The sequence below is a fragment of the Ranitomeya variabilis genome, chromosome 2, assembly GCF_051348905.1.
Source record: "Ranitomeya variabilis isolate aRanVar5 chromosome 2, aRanVar5.hap1, whole genome shotgun sequence".
NCBI lineage: Eukaryota > Metazoa > Chordata > Amphibia > Anura > Dendrobatidae > Ranitomeya > Ranitomeya variabilis.
In genome coordinates, this window is record NC_135233.1 from 142523513 (window position 1) to 142551187 (window position 27675).

General features: G+C 41.6%; 1 protein-coding gene and 1 long non-coding RNA gene across 2 annotated transcripts in view; one reads left to right on the plus strand and one right to left on the minus strand.

Moving 5' to 3' along the window:
- LOC143804693 (uncharacterized) overlaps positions 1-16606 on the plus strand; it is a 73263-nt gene extending 56657 nt beyond the window's left edge. The window contains exon 3 of the long non-coding RNA XR_013221077.1: positions 16500-16606. This is a non-coding gene — a long non-coding RNA (uncharacterized LOC143804693). The remainder of the gene's footprint in view (positions 1-16499) is intronic.
- VIT (vitrin) overlaps positions 13948-27675 on the minus strand; it is a 317697-nt gene continuing 303969 nt past the window's right edge. Inside the window, exons 22-26 of the mRNA XM_077283041.1 lie at positions 26865-27012; positions 26561-26664; positions 22848-23074; positions 17618-18131; positions 13948-15060 (exon numbers count right to left, since the gene is read on the minus strand). Coding sequence (XP_077139156.1) covers positions 14882-15060; positions 17618-18131; positions 22848-23074; positions 26561-26664; positions 26865-27012 — 1172 coding nt within the window. The 3' untranslated portion in view covers positions 13948-14881. The remainder of the gene's footprint in view (positions 15061-17617; positions 18132-22847; positions 23075-26560; positions 26665-26864; positions 27013-27675) is intronic.

Sequence of the window (27675 nt, forward strand, 5' to 3'; positions counted from 1 at the left end):
AAGATATATGAAAAAATACAAGGACTGTAGTACAATTTCAATCTCCCTACAATGATCTCAGGAGTCAGGACAAAATAATAAACTGCTGCACACAAAAGTGTGGACAAATAAACAAGATAACTGTGCAACAGGATTTTTGCTTTTAAAAATGCAGTTGGTTTGCACAGCTGCGTGCAAACAGCAATGCAGCTATCAGGGAGCCTTATAAGGCAGCCTAATAAGCTACAGAGCTGATGCACAAAAATATAGCCTCCACTGTCCCTGCAAAACAAAGGTGGTGTTGGACAGTGGAAATCGCTACAGCACAAGCGGTTTGGGGGTTAATCTTTCCTCCCTAACTATATCCCTTCTTCTGATGAAGCTGCAGCAACCTCTCCCTATGCTAAGATCGGCAGAAGTAAGATGGCGGTCAGCGTGCACGCCCCTTTATAGCCACTGTGACGCCGCAGAAAGCAAGCCAATCACTGTCATGCCCTTCTCTAAGATGGTGGGGACCGAGATCTATGTCATCACGCTGCCCACACTCTGCGTCCTCCTTCATTGGCTGAAAAATGGCGCTGAAAGCGTCATACGAAATGCGATCGCCGACCTCATGGCCGATCCCACACTAGGATCGGGTCGGGTTTCATGAAACCCGACTTTGCCGAAAGTCGGCGATTTTTGAATTTGTCCGATCCGTTTTGCTCAACCCTAATGATGAGTGTTAGAATTCACTACGCTACAAATCTTACTCCATCAGAGACTGAAGTAGGATTTGGTGCGAGGTGCACATAGAGATACATACCACTCATACGGGGCTCCTGTTTTATGAAGAGGCATATCCTTCCTCATCAATCAGTATAGTCTTTTCCTGGATCTTACGCAGATCCACATATATTCGTATTGCCTATTCTTAACAAGGTTTTTTATTCGCATGTCAAGCAAAAAAATAAAGATCCGCACCACTGCAGCACCTGTGTCAGGATACTGATTCAAGCAAAAAACCCGCTGATTGGCATCACAACTCAGATTCATGGGTGCCCACTCATAGAAAAACAATACGAATGTCCTTGAGGCAAGTAGAAAAAGAGTGGCACTCACCGTCCTTAAAATTCACTTTATTGCGGCATTATTAAAACATCCAGGTCAGGAGAGTGACATGTGGAATCACCAAACTGGACGACGATCGTTTTGCGCATTGGCGCTTCTACGGGTCCTTTTTATTCGCATGTCTCGCATGCATTTGTATCTTTCTACCATCTATTTGGCAGGAGTAAAGGGTTTTATATTGCTAATGCAAGGTAGATTAGGGAATGTGCAACCTTCAGGAGTTGACTCAAAGTATCCCTTGTTATTTTAGTCCTTTTTTAATTGTTTGCTTTCAGCTAACTTGTTTTTTTGGCTTGCTATATATGTGCAGGGTGGGCCATGTATATGGATACACCTAAATAAAATGGGAATGGTTGGTGATATCAACTTCCTGTTTGTGGCACATTAGTATATGGGAGGGGGAAAACTTTTCAAAATGGGCGGTGATCATGGCGGCCATTTTGAAGTCGGCCATTTTGGATCCAACTTTATTTTTTCCAATGGGAAGAGGGTCATGTGTCACATCAAACTTATTGAGAATTTCACAAGAAAAACAATGGTGTGCTTGGTTTTAATGTAACTTTACTCTTTCATTAGTTATTTACAAGTTTCTCTTTGATTACAGTCATTGACATGTCACAGAGGTTAACACGTGAGGAACGGATAGAAATTGTGTGGATGTCTGGTGAACACAGTACCCGGGTCATTGCAGCAGATTTCAATGCAAGACACCATACGCAAGAAAACTGTCACCATTCCCATGTTACTTAGGTGTATCCATATAAATGGCTCACCCAAAAAAGTTTGCCTCATCACTGTACATAATGTTCTGTGTAAACTGTGAGTCCTGTTCCAATTTTTGTTTTGCCCATTCTGAAAATTCCGAATTGCTATGAGCGCCGCCCTGCCCTAGCAAGTGAGCATTTCTGCTACATACAGGCAATCTGATCATCGCCTGTATGTAGCAGAGCCGATCAGACAACTGCCGCTTCTAGTCTCCCTAGACTATTGAAGCATGCAAAAAGTAAAAGAAAAATGTTTTTAAAAATATAAAAAAATATAAACATTCAAATCACCCCCCTTTTGCCCCATTCAAAATAAAACAATAAAAAAATCAAACATCCACATATTTGGTATTGCCACATTCAGAATCACCTGATCTATCAATATAAAAAATGAATTAACACGATCGGTAAATGGCTTAACGAAAAAAAAAAAAAATGCCACTTCTATCTGTGGGCTAAAAATTGATTGTGGCATTTGAGGGCTCCATTCAACTCTTTTTGCTGTGTCTTACCCTAGTTATTAACAACAGTTTGGTAAAAATAAAAGAATTGTTACCTACAGTCTAGATATTTTAAACTGTGGTTTTTATGCACACTGATCATGCGACACTCGCTAGGGCCATGGGGTACTCGGAACCGAGTCGGATGATTCTTAAAGGGGTGGTCACGGCAGCGGTTACGCGGTCCGTGGCCCTGGGCGCACAATAAAAGTAATGAGGGAATGTTTCTAGGGGATTTCATGTGACGCCACCTGTAATGTTCGGCAATAGGTAGCCGGCACTGCTTAAGGGGACCGCTGGGGTCGATGGTGCTGCAGCTGAAATAGTTCTGCTCCCCACAGGTGGAGCAAGGGCCCAGGGTTACAAATACGGTCCATAAGGGATCGTGGACGTTGGGGTGCAGAACTGAGGGTACGGGAAAGGACTAGAGTACACAAGGGCTGCAGTTTTCTTTACCTTTAATTCCTGGTTGAAGGTGCAGTCCAGAGCACAAGTAACAGATGATACTGGAGATTGTGGCAGACTGGAAGCAATTCAGAATTCACCTAGCCAGGTGGGGTTGGAGGCCTCCCTACTGCGCTGTTCTCTGGGTTCTTGGTGCTTTATGCTCCACTCAAGTCTCTCTCTCAGTCTGTCTATTAAATGGAACACTACCCGCATGGCAGGCAGCTTGAGCCTGTTCCAGGTGTCACTCCCTCGTGGTGCTACTGTACCACAGGGTGTCAGCTGGGGCCAGGAGACCTGCAGTCTCCTGCCCTCCGGTTCTAGTTGCTAGGCCTGCAGTTCCCACACAACCAAGGACTTCAGCGCTCAGTCCTGGGGTGAGCTAAGTTGCAGCTCCAATCCCCCAGGTTCTCCTCACTTGTCTCTTCCTCCTTCACTGTCTCAGACTAACTAACCCACCTCCAGGCCAGAACTTATAGGGAAGTTCCCCTGAAATCAGATGTTAGAGCTCCCCCTTATGGTCTGGAGTAGGAAAGGTGCTGCATGCTGATGTACCTGGAAAGAGGATCCATCCTTGCTTCCAGGCATGACATCACCCCCTGTTAGGGAGGCAATGCCACTGTGGCAACCGGACTCCTGGGATGTCACAATGACATATAAGTTTGCTCCAAATTCAGCCATTTGTAGTGAATGTTGAAAATATTGTAGTCCATTTAAAATGGGCAAGGTGCGTGGCAAGGGAAAGGGAAGTGGACGTGATGCTGATGGGGCATGCAGAGGTCAATGCTGTGGGCAAGCTGAAATTGGGCCACAACAAACACCCACATCTTCTCGCCCGACCTTCCTGTCCGAATTACTAGGGGACCACAGAACACCACTATTGAACCCAGAGCAGTGTCAAAAGGTTGTTGGTTGGATGAGCACATCAGTCACAAGCTGGACGCACTGCAGCACTGCCTCAGCCAAGCGGCAACAGGCTGTGCTAAGCTAATATGCTTAGGTGACAAACTGCACAATGCTGAAGAGTTGTGGACAGCTCTGAAAGAGCAGTCAGATTTGTGGCTGACACCGCTGAACCTACAGCCAGGCATGGTCATGTGTGACAAAGGTCGGAACCTGGTGGTGGCTCTGAGGCGAGGCGAGCTCACACGCTTACCATGCCTGGCTCATGTGCTTAACCTCTTCGTTCAACTGTTTCTTAAAAGCTACCCGGAGCTGCCGGATCTGCTTGTGAAAGTATGTCGCCTGTGTACCCATTTTAGAAAGTCAGCTACAGTTTCAGCCACCCTTGCTGTGCTTCAGCAGTGTTTGCAGCTTCCATTTCACTGACTGGTGTGTGATGTCCCCACGCGTTGGAACTCTACATTGCATATGTTGGAAAGTATTTGTGAGCAGAAGAGGGCCGTTGTTGACTACCAGCATCAACAAGGCCATCGTTATTCAGTTCAGACTCCACACATAAGACCTCAGGAGTGGACATGGATGTCAGACATATGTACCATTCTACAAAACTTTGAGGACTCCACCAAGAGGGTGAGTGGCGATGACGCCATAATTAGCATCACCATCCCGCTCCTCTGCATTCTGAAAAAGTATTTTCTCACAATGAAAGAGGATGCATTGTAGGTGCAGCATGAGGACATGGAGCAAGGAACCATACAGGTTGATTACACACAGCCCAGCCTCATGTCATCCCGACGTGGATTGGTAAACAATGAGGAATAGGAGGAGGAGGAAGAACAGGAGCTACTTTCATGTGCTATAGACGGTACTAAAAGCACAACTGTCATATCGTTTGTTTAGCGTGGATGGCCTGAGAACAAGGAGGAGGAGGACAGCGTGGTCAGTCATCCTTTTGGTGAGGACACGGAAGTCTTGCCTGTTAGCAGTCTGGCACACATGGCTGCCTTTCCTGTGACCCTTGCCATTATGAAAATTTTTGGTGACACTCATTACTGTTTGGTGACACTTCTAGACCCACAGTACAATGAGAACTTTCAATCTCTTCTTCCAGAGGCAGACAGGTGTACTAAAATGGTGCAGTACCAGAGAGCCCTTGTTGCGGAATTATTAAAAAAATTCCCATCTGAAAACGCTGACGGCAGACGTCACAGTTCATTGGACAACCAAGGAGAACGGGCGAGAGAGAAACAACTCCAATCCAGCAGATGCAGGGGATCACTTACAAAGTTTTGGGAGAGTTTTCTCATACCCTCCCATCGCCTGGGCCCAGAAGCGTAGGGTACTGTCACAAGGAGTGCAATGTTTTGGAAGATGCTGAGGGAGTACATTGCTGACCGTAACAATGTCCTCCTTGATTCCTCTGTGCCTGTTAATTATTGGGTATCCAATCTGGACACGACATGAGCTGTCTCTCTACGCCTTGAAGGTCCTGGCCAGCCCTGCCGCTAGCATTTTATCAGAGTGGGTTTTTAGTGCCACTGGGGGAATTAAACACATCCGCCTATCAACTGAAAATGCTGACAGGCTGACTTATAAAAATGAACAAGGGCTGGATTGGGCCAGACTTCTCTACAGCACTGAATGATAACAGCGAAACATAACCTCCAATACAGTGTCTTATTGGGAGGTGTATTCCTATGCACCTCTTCACACCCACACATGGGTATACGCTTCCTGATTTTGGCTATTTGGTGTTATCCTCCTCCTTCTCCTCATCATCCACACCAGGGTAAACGTGTTCCGTGATGCTACAGGCACTCTAGTTTTTTGCAAGGGTGTTTATGATACCCTTAAAAAAATTAAAAAAATATATACATCCCAGGGGAAAATGTTTGTCAGCCTATACACTTAGTGTATGGGCATTCGAAGTATAGGAGACCCACTTCTTTAAATTCGGAAAAGATTCATAAGAGGACATCCTCTATGTCTCTTCAGACACCACCACTAGAACAGGAGGGTGAATGTATTCTGTGATGCAACAACCACTCTAGTTTTTGGCAACGGTGTTTATGATGCCCATAAAAAAAAATAAGTTTTTTTTTAAATATGTACCCCCCAGGGAGAAATGTTTGTCCCCCCAAGTATAGGTGACCCGCTCCTTTAAATTGGGAAAAGATTCATAGGAGGACATCCTCTACTTCTCTTCAGACACCGACACCACCAGTAGAACGCAAGGGTGAACGTATTCCGTGGTGCAACAGCCACTCTAGTTTTAGGCAAGGGTGTTTATGATGCCCGTAAAAGAATTTTTTTTTAAAAAGCTGATGAGTACCCCCCATGGGCATTACAAGTATAGGAGACCCGCTTCTTTAAATTGGGAAAAGATTCATAGGAGGACATCCTCCAGGTCTCTTCAGACACCACCACTAGAATACGAAGGTGAACGTATTCCGTGATGCGACAGCCACTCTAGTTTTTGGCAAGAGTGTTTATGATGCCCATAACATTTTTTTAAAAAATATGTACACCTCAGGGGGAAATGTTTGTCAGCCCATACACTTAGTGTATGGGCATTCCAAGTATAGGAGACTCGCTGCTTTAAATTGGGAAAAGATTCATAGGAGGACATCCTTCACGTCTCTTCAGACACCGACCCCACCACTAGAACACAAGGGTGAGCATATTCCGTGATGCAAAAGCCACTCTAGTTTTTTCTATTTTTTTTTTAAAAAGCTGATGTGTACCCCCCAGGGGGAAAGGTACGGGCATCACAAGTATAGGAGACACGCTACTTTATAATGGGAAAAATTTTTTATGAGGGCATCCTCCACATCCCTTTCAAGGGGCATTGGAGTGGCTCCTAATTTTTCCAGGCCTTGCATTCACTGCATATAGTAGGCAAAGACTATGGGAGACCCACTTCCTAATAATGGGAACATTGTTTTCAGGAGGCCCACCTCTACATCTCTTCCAAGGGTTATTGGGGTGCGTGTAACTTTGTGGCAGGGCAGGCCTTGCATTCAACGCATAGGCTAACACTGTGGCAGTACCAAATGAAAAAAAAAAGGAAAGTTTGGTTTCATGTGGCCATCCAGGATGTCCGTGTTATAGGTTATTGTGGTGCATCTAAATTTGGAGCAGGCCTTGGATTCACTTCATGGGCAAACTGTATGGGAGTACAAAATTAATAATAATGGGAACTTTGATTTCATGTGGCCATCCAGGACGTCGATTCAAAGGCTTATTAGAGTGCGTGTTACTTCGGTGTGTGGCAGGCCTTTCATTAAATGCAAAAGCAAATAGTATGGGAGTACCAAATGAATAATGTGAACTTGGTTTTCATGTGGCCATCCAGAATGTCGTTTCAAAGGCTTATTGTGGTGTGTGTGAATTTGGGGCAGAGCAGGCCTTGCATACAATGCATAAGCAAACAGTATGGAAGTATCAAATGAGTACTGGGAACTTTGGTTGCATGTGGTAATCCATGACGTCTGTTCAATGGGTTGTTGGAGTGCGTGTAACTTTGGTGGAGGGCAGGCCTTTCATTCAATGCATAAGCAAACAGTATGGCAGTACCAAATGAATAATGTGAACTTGGTTTTCCTGTGGCCATCCAGTACGTGGGTTCAAAGACTTATTGGGGTGCATGTAACTTTGGGGCAGGGCAGTCCTTGCATTCAATGCATAGGCTAACAGTATGGCAGTACCAAATGAATACTGGGAACTTTGGCTGCATGTGGTCATCCATGACGTCTGTTCAATGGGTTGTTGGTGTGCATGTAACTTTGGTGCAGGGCAGGCCTTTCATTCAATGCAATTCAATGCATAAGCAAACAGTATGGGAGTACCAAATGAATAATGGGAACTAGGTTTTCATGTGGCAATCCACTACGTCATTTCAAAGGCTTATTGGGGTGCGTGGAAGTTTGGGGCAGGGGAGGCCTTGCATTCAATGCATAGGCTAACAGTATGGCAGTAGCAAATGAAAAATAATGGGAACTTTGGTTTCATGTGGCCATCCAGGACATCTGTTCCAAGGGTTATTCGTTTTTGCATGTTTTATTGTGTACCCGTAAAAATGGCGTCACATTCTGACAACATTGGTCACAGCTGTGACCTAGGAGTCAGAAATGCTTCCAGGGGTCTTCCCCATCATGTTCCCGTGTCATATGAGCACTGTTCCCATCGATTTCAGACATTTTTAGACCCTAAAGGGACCCCAAGAGGGGATCGTGGCAAAAATGCTCGGGTTTCCCATAGACTTACATTGGGCTCGTTGTTCTGGTCGAGCACCCGAGTATTCCAATTTGCCTGACCCGAGCAACGAGCACCCAAGCATTTTAGTGCTCGCCCATCACTAGTTGTCATCTATCTATTTTAAAGAAGAAAAACCGCATCATTATAAAGCTGGAGGAGTGGCTTATTGTTTTAACATGACTGACACAGAGTATACCCAAAATAGCAGAGACAGACATTTTCAGGAATGTTTCAGAATTGACTGTTGATACGGTGTGCATATAAATCTAATTAATAGTACATTATTACAATCAATTATAATTTGCTTTAAAGTTTGCCCCGTATTTCACTCCATGGACACAATATACTTTAAACACAATGACTTTGGCAGCTTTTCCCAGACTTGCTTCCTGAATTACGAGGATGATCCGGATGCTGGAGGTCAATCAGTAGGAAATGAAATTTTAAACTTACTTCCAGTTTTTGTAAGAAAAAGCAAATAAAATTTTGAGTTGTATCACATGACAGGATTCTTTTGTTTTCCGTTCACTATTAATCAGTGCAAATATTTTTTTCACCAGGGACATAATATTAGCTGTCAGCTGGGGCTGAAGATACCCACCTAATAATGTCAACACAAGCAATGTATCCAAATAATTATAGGAAGGGTGAAAAGCAAACATAATCAGCTCACCAGTGAACAAGGAATGCCAGATGGAGAGCGGTGAACGGATAGCTCCAGGCAGGTCACTGGATGGCATATGCACGAGAAAAGAGCGTTCATCCAACAACCACTATATAAAAAAAAAGAAAATTAAAACTTCACATTTATTAAGATAAACATTAAGAAATGTGAAAAATTTAAATCATGTCAGTAGGTGTCTAGACATTTGGTCTATGTTTTTCCAGCAAAAGCGCTTTTAGTCATGATTAATAGCGTTGTTTGCTCAAAACGTATAGACCAGCTATCTGGTTGTCTACTGCCATAATTTAAATTTTTTCCAGTTCTTAATGCTTATCCTAAGAAATGGTAGTTTTAGCCCACTTAATTTACAGGGCGCATGTCCCCTGAACCATGAGGTGGGCACAATATATGGGTACTACAATGTCTTGGGCACTACAATGTATGGGCACTACAACTGCATATTTGCATTTTCACTCTGCTACGTCCATTGACGCTTGTTTCTGGAAAACCCCCATGGAGTCAAAATCATCACTACACCCATATATGAATTCCCAGAATTATGTAATTTCTAAATTGGGGTCAGTTGAGGGAGGTTTCTGCTCTTCTGGCACTTAGGGGCTCTGGAAATGGAGTCTGCAAACTATTCTAGGAAAATCTGCCTCCAAAAGTCAAATAGAGCTCTTTCCCTCCTGAGTCACACAGTGTGGTCAAACAGTACTGTACATATGGGGTACTGCCCAGTTCACAAGAAATTGTGTAACAAATTATGTGGTCATTTTACCTATTTCCCCATGTGAAAATATAAAATCTGGGGCTAAAACAACATTTTAGTAGTAAAAATGTAATTACTTTTTGTTCACTTCTCAATGGTATAACATTTTGGGAAACACTTGTGGTGTCAATATACTTACTGCACTGCTAAATGATTTCATTAAGAGGTGTAGTTTGTAAAATGGGGTCACTTATAGGGAGTCCTACTGTTCTGATACCTCAGAGGCTTTGCCAGTGTGACATGGCGCCCACAAACCATTCCATGAAAGTCTGCACTCCGATGTGAGCTTTCCTTTCTCTCTGAGCTTTGCACTGTGCCTAAAAAGTAGTTTTTGACCACATATTGAGTATTGCTGTATTCAGGAGAAATTTCATAACAAAATTTGTGGTCCATTTGCTCCTATTCGCCCTTTTGGAAATATAATGTTGTTTTAGCCTCAACTTTTTAAATGAAATAATGTAATTTTTCATTTTCACAGCCCAATGTTATACAATTTAGTGAAATACCTTTAGGTTAAAAATGCTCACTACACCCCTAGAGGAATTTTATGAGAGGTGTAGTTTCCAAAATGGGGTCACTTGTGGAAGTTTCTGCTGTTTTGGAACCTCAGTGGCTCTCAAAATATGAAATGGCATCCGCAATATATTCCAGTCAATTTAGCGCTCCAAAAATCAAATAACGCTAATTCCCTTCCCAAACAAGAGTTTCTGAACACATATGGGGCTTACTTGTACTCAGGAGAAATTGCACAACAAATTATGTTGCCCGTATTCTCCTGTTACCCTTGTAAAAATGAAAAATTTGGGGCTAAAACAACATTTTGGGGAAAAACTTAAATTCAATGTTTTAACATTTTGTGACGCACCTGTGGGTTCAAGATACTCACTACACATCTAGATAAATTCCTTGATGGGTGAAGTTCCAAAAAGGGTCCTTTGGTGTGAGATTTCCACAGTTTAGGCACATAAGAGGCTCTGCAAAATCGATGTGGCATCTGTTATCCATTCCAGACAATTTTACACTCCATAAGTCAAATGGCGCTCCTTCCATCCTGAGCCCTGCCGTGCACCAAACAGTAGTTTTCCAGCATATATGGAATATTGGTGTACTCAGGAGAAATTACACAGAAAATTGTATGGTTCATTTTCTCCTGTTGCCTTTATGAAAATGAAAAATTTGGGGCTAAAACAACATTTTTGGAGGAAAAATATATTTTTCCATTTTCACGGCTCAAAGTTATAAATATTCTATGAAGCTTCTGTGAATTCAAGTTGATTACCACATCTCTTGACAAATAACTTGAGGGGTGTAGTTTCCAAAATGGGGTCACTTGTGGGGGATTTCCAGTGTTGAGGCACATCGGGGCTCTGCACACACGACATGGAGTTTGCTATCTTTTTCAGCCAATTTTGCACTCCAAAAGGCAAATGGTGCTTCTTCCATTATAAGACCTTCCGTGCGCACAAACAGTAGTTTTCTACCACATATGGGGTATCAGTGTAGTCAGGAGAAATTGCACAACAAACGGTATGGTTTATATTCTCTTAAGACCCTTGTGAAATGAACAATTTGGGGTTAAAGCAACATTTTTTGAGGAGAATAATGTAAATTTGAAGAGAATAATGTAAATTTTCATCTATTCCTTGCACATTGCTTTACTTCCTGTGATGCTCCTAAAGGGTTAAAAAACTTCTTGAATGTGGTTTTGAGCAACTAGAGGGGTGCAGATTTTAAAATGGTGTTACTTTGGGGTATTATATAGCTCCTATAAGTCACTTCACATGTGCTGTAGTCCCTAAAAAAAGAGTTTGGAAGTGTTGTTGGAAAAATGAAAAATTTTGCCTAAATGTCTAAAAATTCTAACTTCCTAATAAAAAAAGTATGTTTCAAAACGTATGCTGATGTAAAGTAGACATATGGGAAATGCTATATTTATGTATATTTTTAAATACATTGTATACTCATATTAAATACACATTCATATTGGCTTTTATGAATCTTGTTTAGTTTATGTGCAATATTGGGCTGGTAGTCAGAAAGGCAACCATTTACTCTGATGCAGACATTTTAGGGAGGTTGGTGCATGTGTAGCACCTTCTTCTCTATTATTCCATTTCATACAGAGCCCTTTTTATGGTTTCAATATATTTTAAACATTTTTCAATAAACATATAATTTTTAGTCACCTTCATTTGACAATGATCTATCCTCGACTTTGTAGATTTGCTTTTTTTATCTACCCTTTCCACTCTATGGGATCTCATATGTTTTTCACCCCCTTGACTGGAACTTCCGTCTGGTACCAATACACAGTCCTGGGGTGCAAGTCTATTAATAGGTGGCTCACTCGGTTTGACCATACCATGATGAAGAAGGGCTGCATCTTCTTCGAAACGCGTCATTTTTTTGGCCAATCTGAGAGCCTGTATTGCCTGTGAGGTCATATTTTGTCATGCCCCTGATTGCTTCGCTAGCCTGCGGCATCTTTTCCGGTCAGAGTGCGCTGTGTTGTTTATGCCCTTGCAAGCCTCAGGTAGGCACGCTAATGAGAATATGCTGCCAAAATATACTGCCCACTCCACTAGGACCTTCCCAGTATCTAGTGTCAGGATGGAAGCTGCAACCGATTCACTACAGTAAGGACCACACTTTCAATAGTGGCACTTATGGGGCATTTTATACATGCAATTGCAATGCTTGACAGTTCTTTCTTATATAGGCTTTAGTGAACATTTCAAGCATAGCTCCTTGGGCCTATTCACTTTATCCATCCTTAGCTGTGGTTCCTTTGCCAAGTGCTGTTAATCACAGCCATCAATATGCTAATTGACTGAGCCATATATACTGTACGTCTATATACTTGTACATCTATTAGCTGTTGTTCATCTACAAATCACAGGTGGTCAGCCATAGGGAGGACCTGTGTATTACTATTCAATTAATACAATCCCACGGGATTCATATATAGTTTTTTGATCCCTTATCACGTTTTGCCTTATCCAACAGGAACAGGATTTACTCATTGTTTATAATGTGCAGTAGCACAGTAGTTTTTTCTTGATATACATTTTTCAATATAGGAAATGTTATTTATTAACTATTTTGTGTTGTATAACTATCTGAAAATTGTGACATTTTCTAATTTCTTGATTTTTTTTTATATTTTCATAAATAAACGCAAATCATATCAACCATAATTTTCCACTAACATTAAATACAATGCGTCATAAAAAAAAGTCTCAGACCACTGGGATATGGTGAAGTTATTATCTCCTAAAGTGATGTTGGTCAAATTTTAAAAATGAGGTTACGTCATTAACGTACGAAATGGCTCAGTGCTTAAAACTGATTTTGTAATACAGATCCACTAGCATTTTTTCTCACATCACTTCTACGCTTCACAGAATATAATCAGTAAATCTCCTTACTTTTCTCAACCCTAAGTCTACACTGCACAAAAATATATACACAACACTTTTGTTTTTGACTTTTTCTATGAGAGAAAAGGCCTTTTTCTCTCAAATATTGTTCACAAATTTGTCTAAATCTGTGTTAGTGAACTCGTCTCCTTTTCAGAGATAATCCATTCACCTCACCAGTGCTGGATATCAAAATGCTGACTAGACAGCATGATTATTGCACGTGTGTGCCTTAGGCAGGCCACAATAAAAGGTCACACTAAAAAGTGAAGTTTTACAGGACTGAGAGGGTCCGGTGAGGTCAGAAAACCAGTCAGTATCTAGTGTGACAACCATTTGCCTCACGCAGTGCAACACATCTCCTTCGCATAGAACTGATTAGGTTGCCTGTGTGTTGGGCTCTCCATGCATGTGCTGTGACTATGACACAGCCGCGACACATGCAGCTGCGGAGTCAAACAACTGATCAGCCAGCGCGCTCCATGTATAGGGTTCCCGCTGTAGCTTATTCGGTAAGCGCTACAGCTTGCCGAATAAGCAGGGACCCGATCAAATTCGCTCATCTCTAGTTGTTGATTGTGGCCCGTGGAATGTTGGTCCACTCCTCTTCATGTCCTCATCATCTCCTACGATTACTATTGCAGTATCTTCCTCTGTGACCTCCCAACTAACACTCTCACACCTATCCAGACCATCCTTAACTCTGCTGCTTGACTAATCCAGTTCTATCCTCGCTACTCCTCTGATTCTCCCCTCTGAAAATCTCTTCATTGACTCCCAATTCCCCAACGCATCCAGTTTAAACATTGGCCTACAAAACAGTCCATATTCTGTCTCCTACATATATCTACAATCTCATCTTTCGGTATCTTCCCACATGTGGCCTCCGCTACTCCCAAGACCTTTTCTCCTCCACACTCGTATGTTCCTCATCCAATCACCTACAAGAGGGCACCAAATTCCAAGCCACCAAAAAATCCAATTATCCATCACATTCAGAATATTCAGAAGGAGCTTGAAAACCCATCTCTTCGAGAAAGCTAATAGCCTGTAATGAACTCACTGCTACCTCCCCTCCTCCGGAGCTACGGCAACCCCCCCAACCTACTGTCTCCTTTCCCATTAAGTGCACATGTAGGGTAAAAAATAACTTTATTTATGTCATAACTGATAACGTGACATTGAAATATGATAAATTCTTTTCTTCAGAAATAAGTATTGTTATATGAGGATTAATATCAAATATAATCTGAATATTTCTATATCAAAACTGTACAAATGTAATATTGACCAGCCCTGCTTTTTATTAAAGACATTATATTAAAATATACAAAATAATGACAAGAACTATAACATAAAACCTTGCAATGATTTAAAATGATGCTATTTGTGTCTTAAGGCATATTTATGTAATTCTAGTGTTCAATGCTCTAAAAACTTGTCATGCGACCCTATGAGGACCAAAATTCATGACACTGAGCAGAGAAAAAAGCTAAGAAGGCTTTCACGAAGCTCCATTAATTAAATTGTTACATAATGTGTTTTAATGTGAAGCCACCATCAAAGAAATACTACAATAATTCATAATTGTGCCGTGAGCATGTTCTGTGTGATATTCAGAATCTCAGCACCAGAGGGCGCTATATGAAGGAATAATAATAATAATATGGTTTATGCCTATACAACCCTTTTACAAAATTATTACATGATTTATTTCATAGAAAAATAACTTGTACTTTTTGCAATGAAACAAACAATGGATGTTTTCTGTAACCTGTTTTATGAGACTAAACCAGCGTAAAGTCATGTACGCTGTCTTCATCACATCGTAATGAAGATGACATATCCGTCCTTACGCATTTCTGGTTGTTACAAATCATCTCGCATGCTGTAGTTTATCAGTTCATTTTACATCTTCTGTGTAAATAGAGGCTATAATACTCAGCGCAGAATGCTGGTGTAATCACACCGACCTCGTTATATAATTACATTATTTATTCTAGCTCTCGTGTATTGATTGCTGAAACCCTGTTCTCCAAGCAGTACGCCACCGCCTCTGCCATCTCGTCTTAATTTCGAGGTTGAGAATTATACTCTGTACAAATGTTCTGTATGATCTTCCCAACAAATTTATATAGACTGTCAAATTCATCCACGAAAAATGAATGGTCTTTATCAGGGTCGGTAGCCATAGATTCTAGTTCATCCTGAGCGGCCCAGGCTACACCAACAGCATAAGCAATGACCCCTGCAATAAAATGCAAAAGATTCAATTATTTGGACTCAACTGGAAATCACAGATTTCATTTTCTAATCACCGCATGCGACTTTATTGGTTCTGCCCTCAACCCTTTAACCCCTTCCTGACCAGGCGATTCTCCAATTTTTGCACTTTTGTTTTCTCCTCCCATTATCTCAAGGGCCATAACTTTTTTCATTTTTTTTCTGTTGATATAGCCATGTATGATTACGAAGATACCAAACATTCATAGTTGATGTTTTATTTAAGTGGTGAAAGAAAATGTAGGATTTTGTAAAAGAAAATTCGCTTGTGTCACTATTTTCCGACAACCGTAACATTTTCAATTTTCGGAGACGGAGCTCTGTGAGAGCTTGATATTTTGCATCATTTTAGGGTAGATACGATGTTTTTGTTACCTCCTATTAATTTTGTTTTTGTGGTGTTGCAGTGGCTGAAAAACCGCAATTCTGGTATTTTGATTTATTTTCTTGTTATGCCATCAGATTAATTTATTTTATATTTTGATCAATCAGACTTTTACGATTGCAGTGATACCAAATAGGTGTATTTTTTCCCCCTAACTTTTAATGGGTGGATACCACAGCATTACTACATATAGCACAAATCCTGGTCCCTATGAACGCTGACTTTCACAGGAGTACCATCATTACAGTCATGGGGGTCTTCAGCAGACCCCTAGCTGTCACAGCCTGTTGGCATCTGGCGATTACGATACGGGAGTGCCAATGGTCGGTTAGAACGGCACGCCTTCCTGCCAGCATGGTATAAATGCCGCTCTCACAGATTGACAGTGGCATTTAACATGTTAACTGCCGTGGGTGGAGCTTGGATCAACGCATGGTTGCTAGAGGCAGATAACTGCTTAAAATAATAACTTAGCCATCATCTGCCAGCAGAGAAGCTGAGTCTGCATCAAAGTCAGGTATATAAGGGATTAAAGTTATTCCCATTGGATAGTGCTTGTGAAAAACAAGCACTTTTGCAATTTACTGTTTATTAAAATATGTACCTGTTCCTGAGATAGCAACATTTTTTGTTTGTTTTTGCTCATTGCCTAGGAGACCGACCACTGCTGCGATTGTAAGCTCTATGCTGAAGCAGACCAGGAATAGAAGATAAGAATGCTCGCCTGCAATCCTGGCTAGCTTCAAAATTGTGCTTGCAAGTTCAATAGAAACGAGCTGGTAACCTCTGTGCATGTTCTGTTGTGCAGCAGCTGTGGTCGGTCTCCAAGGCAACAAGCTATAAACAAATGAAAAATGATAATATCTCAAGAACAGCTGAAAACTTTAATAAGCATGGACACCTCTCTGGGCAATTTCTGTTTTACTTAAAGGGGTTGCTACCTTTCGAATGTAATTCACCCGTCGCTGCATTTATTTTTATTTATTTTACTCACTTATATGGTGTGATTAATTCCACAGCACTTTACAGACATTATCATCACTGTCACCATCGGAGCTCACAATCTAAATTCCCTATCAGTATGTCTTTGGGATGTGGGAGAAAACTGGAGAACCCGGAGGAAACCCATGCAAACACGGGGAGAACATACAAACTCCTTGCAGATGTTGTCCAAGGTGGGATTTGAACCCAGGACCCAGCATTTTGTTTTAAAACAACAAACCATGCTGCATTCACCTTACTCGGGTCCTCTAAAGAGTCTCCACTGCTGCTGCCAGTACCTCGCATTAACTGCCACAATGACGTCACATCGACAGCGAGGCAGCCCATCAGTGACCGCTGCGGCTCGGAGCTGCGATCCTGTCTACACTGGAATGCTCAGAGCTGCTCAGCTCACTGAATGGCAGTCGTGCTGTTAAGCGGCACTACCAATGCCACATACTGGGAGCAGTGGCAAAGACTCGCAGGTGGACTAAGGGAACTTGAGTATAGCACAATTTATGTGTACTAATTATATTTGAGAGGGAAAGACCCATTTAATTATGTGAATTTTATCACATTTTTTTAATACAGTTTCATTAAAACTTTTTCTGACAGCATGTTCTTTAGCACCTTTCTTGACCTGAATGATCTTTTAAATAAATGTATGACCACTGACAGTTAAAAATTAAAGAAGCTCACTGATAGATTGAATATTAACTCATTCTGCAGCCTCTGATATACTGTGATACAGAGAGAATTAAAAGCCAAATGGTACAAATGTTTTTAATCTACCACAATTGCAAGAACTATTTGCTTCCTGGATGGCGCCGGCCAATCAGCTGATCGGCGCCGCAGTTGTATGTGTCGTGGCTGTGTCACAGTCACAGCACATGTATGGAGAACCCAACACACAGGCTCTCCATGCATGCGCTGTGACAGTGACACAACCGAGACACATGAAGCTGTGGCGCCAATCAGCTGATCGGCCGGCACAATCAAGAAGCCGAGTTCCGGCTGCAGCTTATTTGGCAAACACTATATCTTGCCAAAAGAGTAAACCAGAGCAAATTTGCTCATCTATAATAGTAACCAAAGCAATTAAATGTCTAGATAATGTACAAAATATTTGCAAAGGAAAATACTTAAAGTAATTTACCACTTCGATGAACAGCTGCTGCCGGTGCCCGAACGTCATCATAGGACCGTCCATCTGTGATTACGATCATGATCTTTCTTTTGTTTGGCTTCGACTTACTGAAAAGCTGTTCAGACGCATATGTTATGGCGGCTCCTGTGCTTGTGCCTCCACTCCAGTAGCCTATCCTCATGATGGCGTTCACAAGATCTTGCTTTGTGCTATATTTATCAAAGCCAAACTCCAATCTCTGTTCGTATGTATACTGTACAGCTCCAATTCTTGTGTCCGTGTCTGAAATCTCAAACTCACTTGTAATATTTGCTATGAACTGGAGGACAGTACGGAAGTTACCAGTACCGACACTGCTGGAGCCATCAATGACGAAAGCAATATCAGCAGCATTGAGACATGTCTTGCTGCAGACTAATTTGTCAGTATCACACATTCGCTTCACCATTGGGTTCACGATCTTAGGAAGACCAAACCAGCTTGGAACATTGATTGAAAAATGGCCATTGGTCCTACAAACAGCCTGCAAAAAAAAGTGCAATACTAAGTGTGCTGCCATGATTCTTTTACTGTACTTTAGGAAATAGGTATGGTACAAAGATGCATTTCCAAGTTCACAATATGCAGATGTCTATAATCAAAGGGTTTGTCTCATCTTTCTTCAGGAGCGTACCATTCCTCTTCCTTCTGGGCTCCTGGTTGCCGGGGTACAATGTGCTCATGAAGATTGACAGTTTGGACCAGGGGCGTGCAGTGGCGTAACTTCAACCTTATGGGCAAAATACAAAATCTCCAACAGGGACCCCAACTATCACAGATCTTTAGTAGTGTTAGTCTTAATATATAGATTAAAAATACTTTTTTGGGCTCCTTTAGGCTCCGGGGCCCGGGTACGATTCCATTACAGTTATGCCTTTGGTGGTGTTGCCATGCAGTTGGACCAAACTGAGCGCTCTTCCACGCTGCTTATCTCTGCAGCATAGTAGAAGAGTAGAGGCACTAAATATCCAGGGATCTAGCCAGATTCAGAGTAGCATTTGCAGGCTGTATAGAGTCTATAAGAAGGGTTGAACTGGCCCAGTGGGATACTAGTGCATTCTTGGTGGGCCCCTGAGCAGGATGTTAGAGGGGGCCCACTGGTTTCAATTGAATGTGTGTCCGAAGAAACACATTCAGTAGAAATATATTGCCTTGCAGCAATAGTTATCGAGGCCAGCGGCTGACTTGAGTGCCCCCCACGCAAGCGGCGCATGACAGTGACATCGTAGGCGGTGCATGACGGTGACGTCGGCGGAGTATGATGTCACTGTCACGTGCTGCCTTCGACAGGCACATTCAGGACCAGCCAGACCAAAGGACATAAGGTAGAGCAGCCAGGCTAAGGAACTTAAGGGCCCAATATAGGGCACATCTATTTATATAATTACCTTAAATTGTCTGTCATCCACTTCGGTCTGGACATCCTCGAATCCCACAATCCACCGCCCCGGAAGTACGCCAACCGCCATATTGGATGGGTATTCTAATATGGCACCCGCTGGTGGTACCAGGCCCTTGCGCAGTACCACTAGCAGGTCATCACCGGACCCCCGATGTGGGACTCCCCCGCCGCAAGAAGACCGCAGCTGCATATTCGTTGTGTGAGGCTCGGGGGCAGCTGGGGCTTTGTTGGGCTCCTCTCTGGGGCAGATCCGAGCACAGGACCGGGGAAAAGTTACACTGAGCACAGAGCACAAGTGGCGACATCCCGACCACTATCACTGATAACATGGGGCACACTGCACTGACAGGCAGCACTGATTTACCAGCAATAGATGCACATGGACACAATATTGAATATAGCAGAAGTCTGCGCATACATCATCAGTATTAGTTCCCCGCAGCGTCCCCCTCCCATGGATTGTTTGCACACACATATGTGAGGGGCACGGTAATGTCCATGAATAACTACAACCTTTTCTATGGGGCATCAGCTCAAGTTCCAGCAGTAATCCCATTAATCTGCATGGGAGATGACTATCCTAGGAATAGCCGGGGAGGATGGGGGTGCTGGGGATGGGAGGAGTGGGGTAACAGAACTGAGCATTGGGTGCAGGACAGGGCAGAATGGGGACACATGATGGCAGGAGAGGGGTCATCACAGGGCAGAGCACAGCTCTCTCAGGGGGATGCCCCCATTACACAAAAGCTGGTTGCACTTAGGCTGCAGGACTAGAATTGTAAACTAACAGCCCCCACAAAGTACTGTATATTAGACATAGACTGGTGCCACAGCTGCTGCCCCCAACTAGCTGGCACTGTGCAGCCCACCTGCACTGCTTCACCTTCTCCAGTGCTTATGGCAGTACAGGGGTATGGAGGAATAGGGCATCACCCCCCCCCCCCCGATGTGATAGCATCGGGCCTCCATCTAGTTATTAGATAAAAGTCCAGGATGAGGGACTTAATTACTGCATGGGGGCCAGAATGAGGAACATACTTTATTAGCTTATGGTGGCAAGTGGGGGTCATAATTTCTGTAGGGGCAATTAGGGGATATTATTACTGCTGCAATATAATTTACTATTTATGAGACTGTTTTCAATGGGGAGTAACAAAAGGGAGGTCTTGTTACTGTGCAGAGCAGCACTATGTCACTTTTTTTTCTTCATCTGGTATGTTCTTATAGTATAGAAGTTGGGGAAAAAGCGGGGAATATCCTCTGGAAGAGATCTGCTATAAATGATTGTGTTATTCCCTGGAGACACAAGTCTTGGCAGGAAGAAGTGACAGTGCCAGATGAAGAAGAAAAGTGAAGACTTCACCTAGAGACGTCACTGTACAGTATAACATGTATATACACAATTTACAATACATACAGAGCTCCTGTGATCACTGGTGATCACTGCATTACCTGCACACTATATACAGAGCTTCTGTGTATAATGTCACTGGTGATCCCTGTATTAGCTGTGCACTGACACTATATACAGAGCTCCTGTGTATAATGTCACTGGTGATCACTGTATTACCTGTACACTGACACTATATACAGAGCTCCTGTGTATAATCTCACTCATGATCATTGTATTACCTGTGCACTGACACTATACAGAGCACCTGTGTATAATTTACCTGGTGATCCCTGTATTACCTACTGTATACTCTGACACTACAGGATGGGCCATGTATATGGATACGCTTAAATAAAATGGGAATGGTTGGTCATGTCAACTTCCTGCTTGTGCCACATTAGTATATGGGAGGGGGAAAACTTTTCAAGATGGGTGGTGACCATGGTGGCCATTTTGAAGTAGACCATTTTGGATCCAACTTTATTTTTTACAATGGGAAGAGGGTTATGTGACACATCAAACTTATTGAGAATTTCACAAAAAAAAACAATGGTGTGCTTGGTTTTAACGTAACTTTATTCTTTCATGAGTTATTTACAAGTTTCTCTTTGTTTACAGCCATTGACATGTCAAAAAGGTTAACACATGAGGAGTGGATAGAAATTGTGTTGATGTCTGGTGAACGCAGTACGCAGGGTCCTGTTCCAATTTTTGTTTTGCCCATTCTGCAAATTCAGCGCCCCGATCTGGGTCATCCTCGTTGAGATGCTGGAGCAGCTGTATTTTGTAAGGGCGCCATTTATGAGTAGCTAATATCCGCCGAAGGGATGTTCGACTCATGACAGATCGGTGCGCTGAATTTGCAGAATGGGCAAAACAAAAATTGGAACAGGACCCTCAGTTTTCACAGAACATTACGTTTGGTGATGAGGCAAACTTTTTTGGGTCGGCCATTTATATGGATACACCTAAATAACATGGGAATGGTGACAGTTTTCTTGTGTAGGCTGTCTTGCATTGAAATCTGCTGCAATGACCTGGGTACTGCTTTCACCAGACATCAACAGAATTTCTATCCACTCCTCACGAGCTAACCTCTGCGACTTGTCAATGGCTGTAAACAAAGAGAAACTTGTAAATAACTAATGAAAGAATAAAGTTACGTTAAAACCAAGCACACCATTGTTTTTCTTGTGAAATTCTCAATAAGTTTGATGTGTCATATGACCCTCTTCCCATTGGAAAAAATAAAGTTGGATCCAAAATGTCCGACTTCAAAATGGCCGCCATGGTCATCACCCATCTAGAAAAGTTTTCCCTCTCCCATATACTAATGTGGCACAAACAGGAAGTTGATATCACCAACCATTCCCATTTTATTTAGGTGTATCCATATACATGGCCCACTCTGTAGATCAATAACAAGCAGAGGTAAAATTGAAAGGAATAACATACGAGCAGTAAAAGGCTAAACACGGTTTGTGCACATTAAAGGGGTTGTCCGACATTAGGCTACAAGTTTGCATTCACTCTATTTAACTACAGACTAATGAATCCTCACATGACGCTCACTGTGCGCTTTGAGGATTCTCCGATGATGGTGCCAGAATCGGACGGTCATGTGACCTCAAGTCTGCGATTTGCATACTTCTGGCCACAGGCCAACTAGACGTATCTACACTTGCTCAATGCATTTACATTAAGAGAGACTGTGCACGTCTAGTCGGCACATGACCGAATGTATGCCAATCGAATCGAGCCCGCTGATCAAGGTGCCGATACCGGAAAATCTTCAGAGCGCTCAGTGTGCATCATGTGAGGATTCACAAGTCTGCAGTCACATAGAATAATAAATAGTAGAACCTGGCACTCAACTTAATGCTTTGTGAGAAGTTTATTTGTAGTACCAACAAACGTTTCGGTCCCCAAGTTCGGGACCTTCATCAGTTACGTACTAGTAGACTTTTGGAAAAAAAGGGGGCCAAGAAGAAAACAAACTGCGTCTGTGTGCAGGGCTGGTATAAGGCTGTATAGAAATGCGCTTAAAGCTGCGTGCATGTCGTGTGCTTCTGGCCCAGACGCGGTATCCACCGCTCGTCTCATAGAGTGACTGCAAACTAGTAGTCTAAGGCCAGATAACCACTTTAAACATAAAGATATATTTTTCTGCATAGAATCTGGAAATGCAAAATATAGTAATGTTTTATTTGGACTAGATGCAATGTCACTTTGTTTTTCTTTTGTCTTAGATACAGTACATGAGAAATTCTTGAACATACCCTTTCAGAAGTATGTGTTTATCTAATATTTAGTTTGTATTTAGTCCATTGTTTCTCTTTAGTTGACATGCAGTCTTTATTGTTGACAGCAAAACAATGAAAATAGAATACTGCTAATAAAAATACCTTGTCTACAAAGTTGGGTTCTACAACGTTTGATCTCTCGTTATCATCCGCAGCCTCGATTGTCACAAAGAATATGTTGATTCCAGATTCACGAGCAAGACGGGAAGCTTCTTCCACTTTATCTGTTGGCCAGCCGTCTACAAGCACAACGGCCACATTCGGGGCTCCTCCTCTATTCCCACTGGCATCAGAGAAGTAACTCTTGTTTATATAGGACAGAGCTTTTCCTGAAGGGACAATCAGAATAGTTCAGTCATTTAAGCTCTAGTATAGCACAGTATAGTAATTGCACTATAGTGGGCCCGCAGACCATTAATGTGACAGCTGATTTATCTATCACCGTGGCACCTGTACCGTAATATATTTGGTTGACATATTAGACACTTTTTTCTACCTGCCGTCACCTAATGGCAGGTGTCATACCAGTCTACAACACTTAAAAGAAATCTATCACCAGAAAATGACTTAATGTTTATATCAATTTTTTATGTATTTTCAAACCAGTTTAATTAATCAAATTAGTATTTGGCAAAATATATACAGATTTTTCATCTTTTATATATTAAAAAATTACAAAAAGGAAAATAGGCCAATGCAAACGTTTGGGCACCCTGTATTGTCAGTACCTAGTAGAACCCACAAGTATCACAGCTTTTAAATGCTTTTTGTAGCCAGAGTCTTTCAATTGTTGTTTGAGGGATTTTCATCCATTCTTCCTTGGAAAATTCTTCCAGTTCTGTGAAATTCCTGGGTCTTCTTCCATGCACTGCTATTTTGAGGTTTAGCCTCAGATTTTCAATGATGTCCAGATCAGGGGGCTGTTATGGCCATTGTAAAACCTTCAGCTTGCACCTTTTGAGGTAGTCTATTGTGGATTTTGACATGTGTTTAGGATCATTATCCATTTGCTTAAGCCATCCTCTTTTCAACTTCAGGTTTTGTTTTTTTTTACAGATGGTGTTATATTTGTATCAAGACTTTTTTGAAATTTCATTGCACTCATTCTCCTCTTTACCTATGAAATGTTCCCAGGTGCCATTGGCTGCAACACAACCCTAAATAGCTATGGCGTGCAATAAGCAACACCGTTCCTGTACCCTCTGGGATGACAACATAATATAGCTATCGAGGATATCCCAATATTAAAACATAACCTTTAATATTATAGAATTTAAAAATCTTGGATACCAACAAAACACAAACATAAACCAAAAGTGCTCAAGTGAACCAGTGCTCAAAAATAAAAATTGGATCAGTCTTACCAATATGAATGGACGTATCAATATAGCAGTTTGCTTCTCAATCTCCAAAGCTGGAGAATGGTGGTCCAGAAGTATGTCCACTTACTTTAAGCTGCAGACACAGCTAGCCACTCTGACCTATGGGTACATAGCCACTGTGGGACCCATGATATATACAGACTTTTTGCTGGACTCTTGACTGTGCCTATTGGCACCCATTTCTACTGGAACTCCCCTGATGATTCTCCATTATTGGAGTTGAAACGCATAGGGAGAAGAGAGACATTGGATATATGCATTATATGGTGGGTGTCCATAGTAGGGCTTACTTGGGGCCTGTCCTTGTGAGGACAGGAGTTCTGCAGGGGCAAAACAGGGAAGATAGTGGAAGCAAACTTACTCCCACCCCTTGCCCATACTTTTGCAGAAGCAAACTGCTATATTGATACGTCCGTTCATATTGGTAAGACTGATCCAATTTTTATTTTTGAGCTCTGGTTCACTTGAGCATTTTTGGTTTATGTTTGTGTTTTGTTGGTATCCAAGATTTTTAAATTCTATAATATTAAAGGTTATGTTTTAATATTAACACAACCCCAAAGCATGATTGATCCACCCAAATGCTTAATGATCTTTTCCTGAAATTCTGTGTCCTTTTTTCTGCACACATACCATGCCTTATTTAGATGTTCTTTTGCATATTTCTGATGCTAAATTTTATGGTGAAGATGCAGGAAAGGTTTTCTTCTGATGACTCTTCCATGAAGGCCATATTTGTGCAGGTGTCTCTGAACAGTAGAACTATGTACCACAAGTCCAGAGTCTGCTAATTCTCAAAATCTTTCTGAAGATCTTTTGCGGTTAAGTGGGTGTTCTGACTTGCCTCTCCAGCAATGCAACGAGCAGCTCTCAATGAAATTTTGCTTGGTCTTCCAGATGTTATTTTAACTTCCTGTTAATTGCCATTTCTTAATTACGTTTCAAACTGAGGAAAGGGCAACTTGAAAATGCTTTGCTATCTTCTTGTAGCCTTCTCCTGCTTTTGGGCCTCTACCACTTTCATGTTCTGAGTGCTAGCCAGCTGCTTAGAAGAACCCAGGCGGCTGGGTTTTTATAAAGCTGGGAAATTTTCATCTCCCAGCCTTTCCTAATGATGATAGTGAAAAAGCCATAAACCTAACAAGCTAATTAAGGTCTGAAACTTTGGTCAAAGTTATCTGAGCACACAAATCTCCAAGGGTGCTCAAACTTTTGCATTGGCCCATTTTGCTTTTTGCAATTTTCAAAAAAATGAGTGCATATCAGTTCTAAATCAAGATGAAACATTAGCATCCATTTTAAAACCTGGGTGCAATTTTATAGCCAGGAAAGGTAAAACTTTGGGTGATTTTTTTTATCTCCAAGCTTATTTGATGAAAAGACTGAAAACAAACAAGAAAACCTGGCTATCGGTAACAGGATTTTTAAAATGTGGATTAAATCAATGTTCGGTATGTCAATATGCGTCTAAAACACAAAAATTTGGAAATGGACAGAATTTGGATGTTTATTCTATTAGGAGTTTTATTAATTGTGAAAGTACATATGTTATACGTCAGTATGCGTACGCAATGTAATCTCATATATGTGGGGTATACTGTACGTCGTCTAAAAGTAAGGATTGCTGACACATTGCAGATATAAAAAAGGGAAAAGTTTCTAATACATCCGTAGCTGCCAAACATTTTTGTGAAAAACATGCTGGGAGCCTGGAAAATGTTGTATTTTTTGGTATAGTGAGAATAGAAAGACCAAAAAGGGGAGGCAAATAGGGAAAAATAGTATTAAAACATGAGGCATTATGGATTATGAAACTTAATACCAGAATTCCTTTTGGACTCAATTTTTGTAATGACCTCATGTATTTATATTGAGAGAAGAAGAAAGAAGGAGATAAGTTTTTTTTTCACCCCTTTTTTTTGCATAATAATTGTACTTTCCACTTGTGAAACTCTGACATATATTTATTTATATATTTATATACATTCTGTTTCCTTTGTTGTGCTACTTTGGCTCAAGGTTGTTTTCCTTCAATTGTATGGCTCTTCACATATGTTCCATGTAAATAATTATATGTTTTATCCCACTAATTGGGAGTGGCATTGTGTTTTTAAGCGATTGCATCGCATTCTGTAATTTGTTACGACTAAGGCTCTCTACGAAACGCGTCAACCAGTTACTGACTACCCTGATGTGATTTTTTAAATGATTTTCAAATAAAAACAAGGATATTTTTAATTCAAGGATCCAGCATTACTTTTTTCTCTTTGGATATATTTATGCACCCAACCAATGGGTGGGTGGCTGTTTTCCTTATTTGCATGTATCGGTCAGGTCAAAGGACTTTCTGGTGAGCAACATACCTTCTACTGACTTTTATTTAATTTAGTGGCATAATTAAATAATAGTGATTTTTTTTTTCAAGAAACTTACCAACATTGGAATGTCCTCCTTTTTGTTGAATTTTGTCAATACCGTTTTTGAGATCTTTGGAATTAAAGTGTGAGCGAAGACTGAACTCTGTATATGGGTCATCGCTTAAAAAGGAAAAGAAGGAAAACAGATACTTTTATGGTCATAACAGAACTTAACACATGTATGACAAGGTGCAATGAAACAAAAGAAACTCTCCTTTCCAGGTACATTCAATCCATTTGCTTTGAACTTGCACCATAGTATGTTGGTTTACGTTATCTGAACATAGAAAATGTAAAATACTCATGGCAGGTGCTCTTACCCATATTGGACAATACCCATAAGAGGTCCAGAAATTCCTACATCAAGGGCATCAGCCATCTGGCTAAGGAAAAGCTTCTGAATGCGGAAACGTCTCTTGCCAATACTCCAACTTCCATCAATCAGGAAAACCAGGTCTATTTTGCAATCTGTACATAATGGATAATAAAAGTCCTTTATATTCAGGTTTGCCACTGACACAGGTTGTTGCCATAAAAATGTAGGCCTATTTCTAATACATTATTACAGTAACTGTAGATTTTTATGCCCCACCTTACGTTCTGGAGAGTGCTCACAACATTTTTCTATCAAGTTTATAGAAAATATGAACAATCTATGTTACTAGTAGAGATGAGCAAATTTGATCGGGTCCCTGCTTATTCGGCAAGCTATAGCGCTTACCGAATAAGCTGCAGAGGGAACCCGGATACATGGAGAGTGCCGGCTGATGAGCTGTTCGGCTCCACAGCTGGATGTGTCGCCGCTGTGTGACGGTCACAACATATGCATGGAGAGCCCAACAAAAGGCTGTCCATGCATGTGTTGTGACAGTGACACAGCCGTGACACATGCAGCTGCAGAGCTGAACAGCTGATCTGGCAGCATGATCAAGGAAGCTTGGTTCCCTCTGCAGCTTATTCGATAAGCACTATAGCTTGCCGAATAAGCCCTATCTTGATCAAATTTGCCCATCTCTCGTTACTAGTCATAACAAAACTATATATGTGTGTGTGGACTTATGTTGCTTTGGCGATACGCCTTTGCAGATTGCAAGGTGCTGTTGTTCTAGGCTGGCTAGGACCAGATGTGAC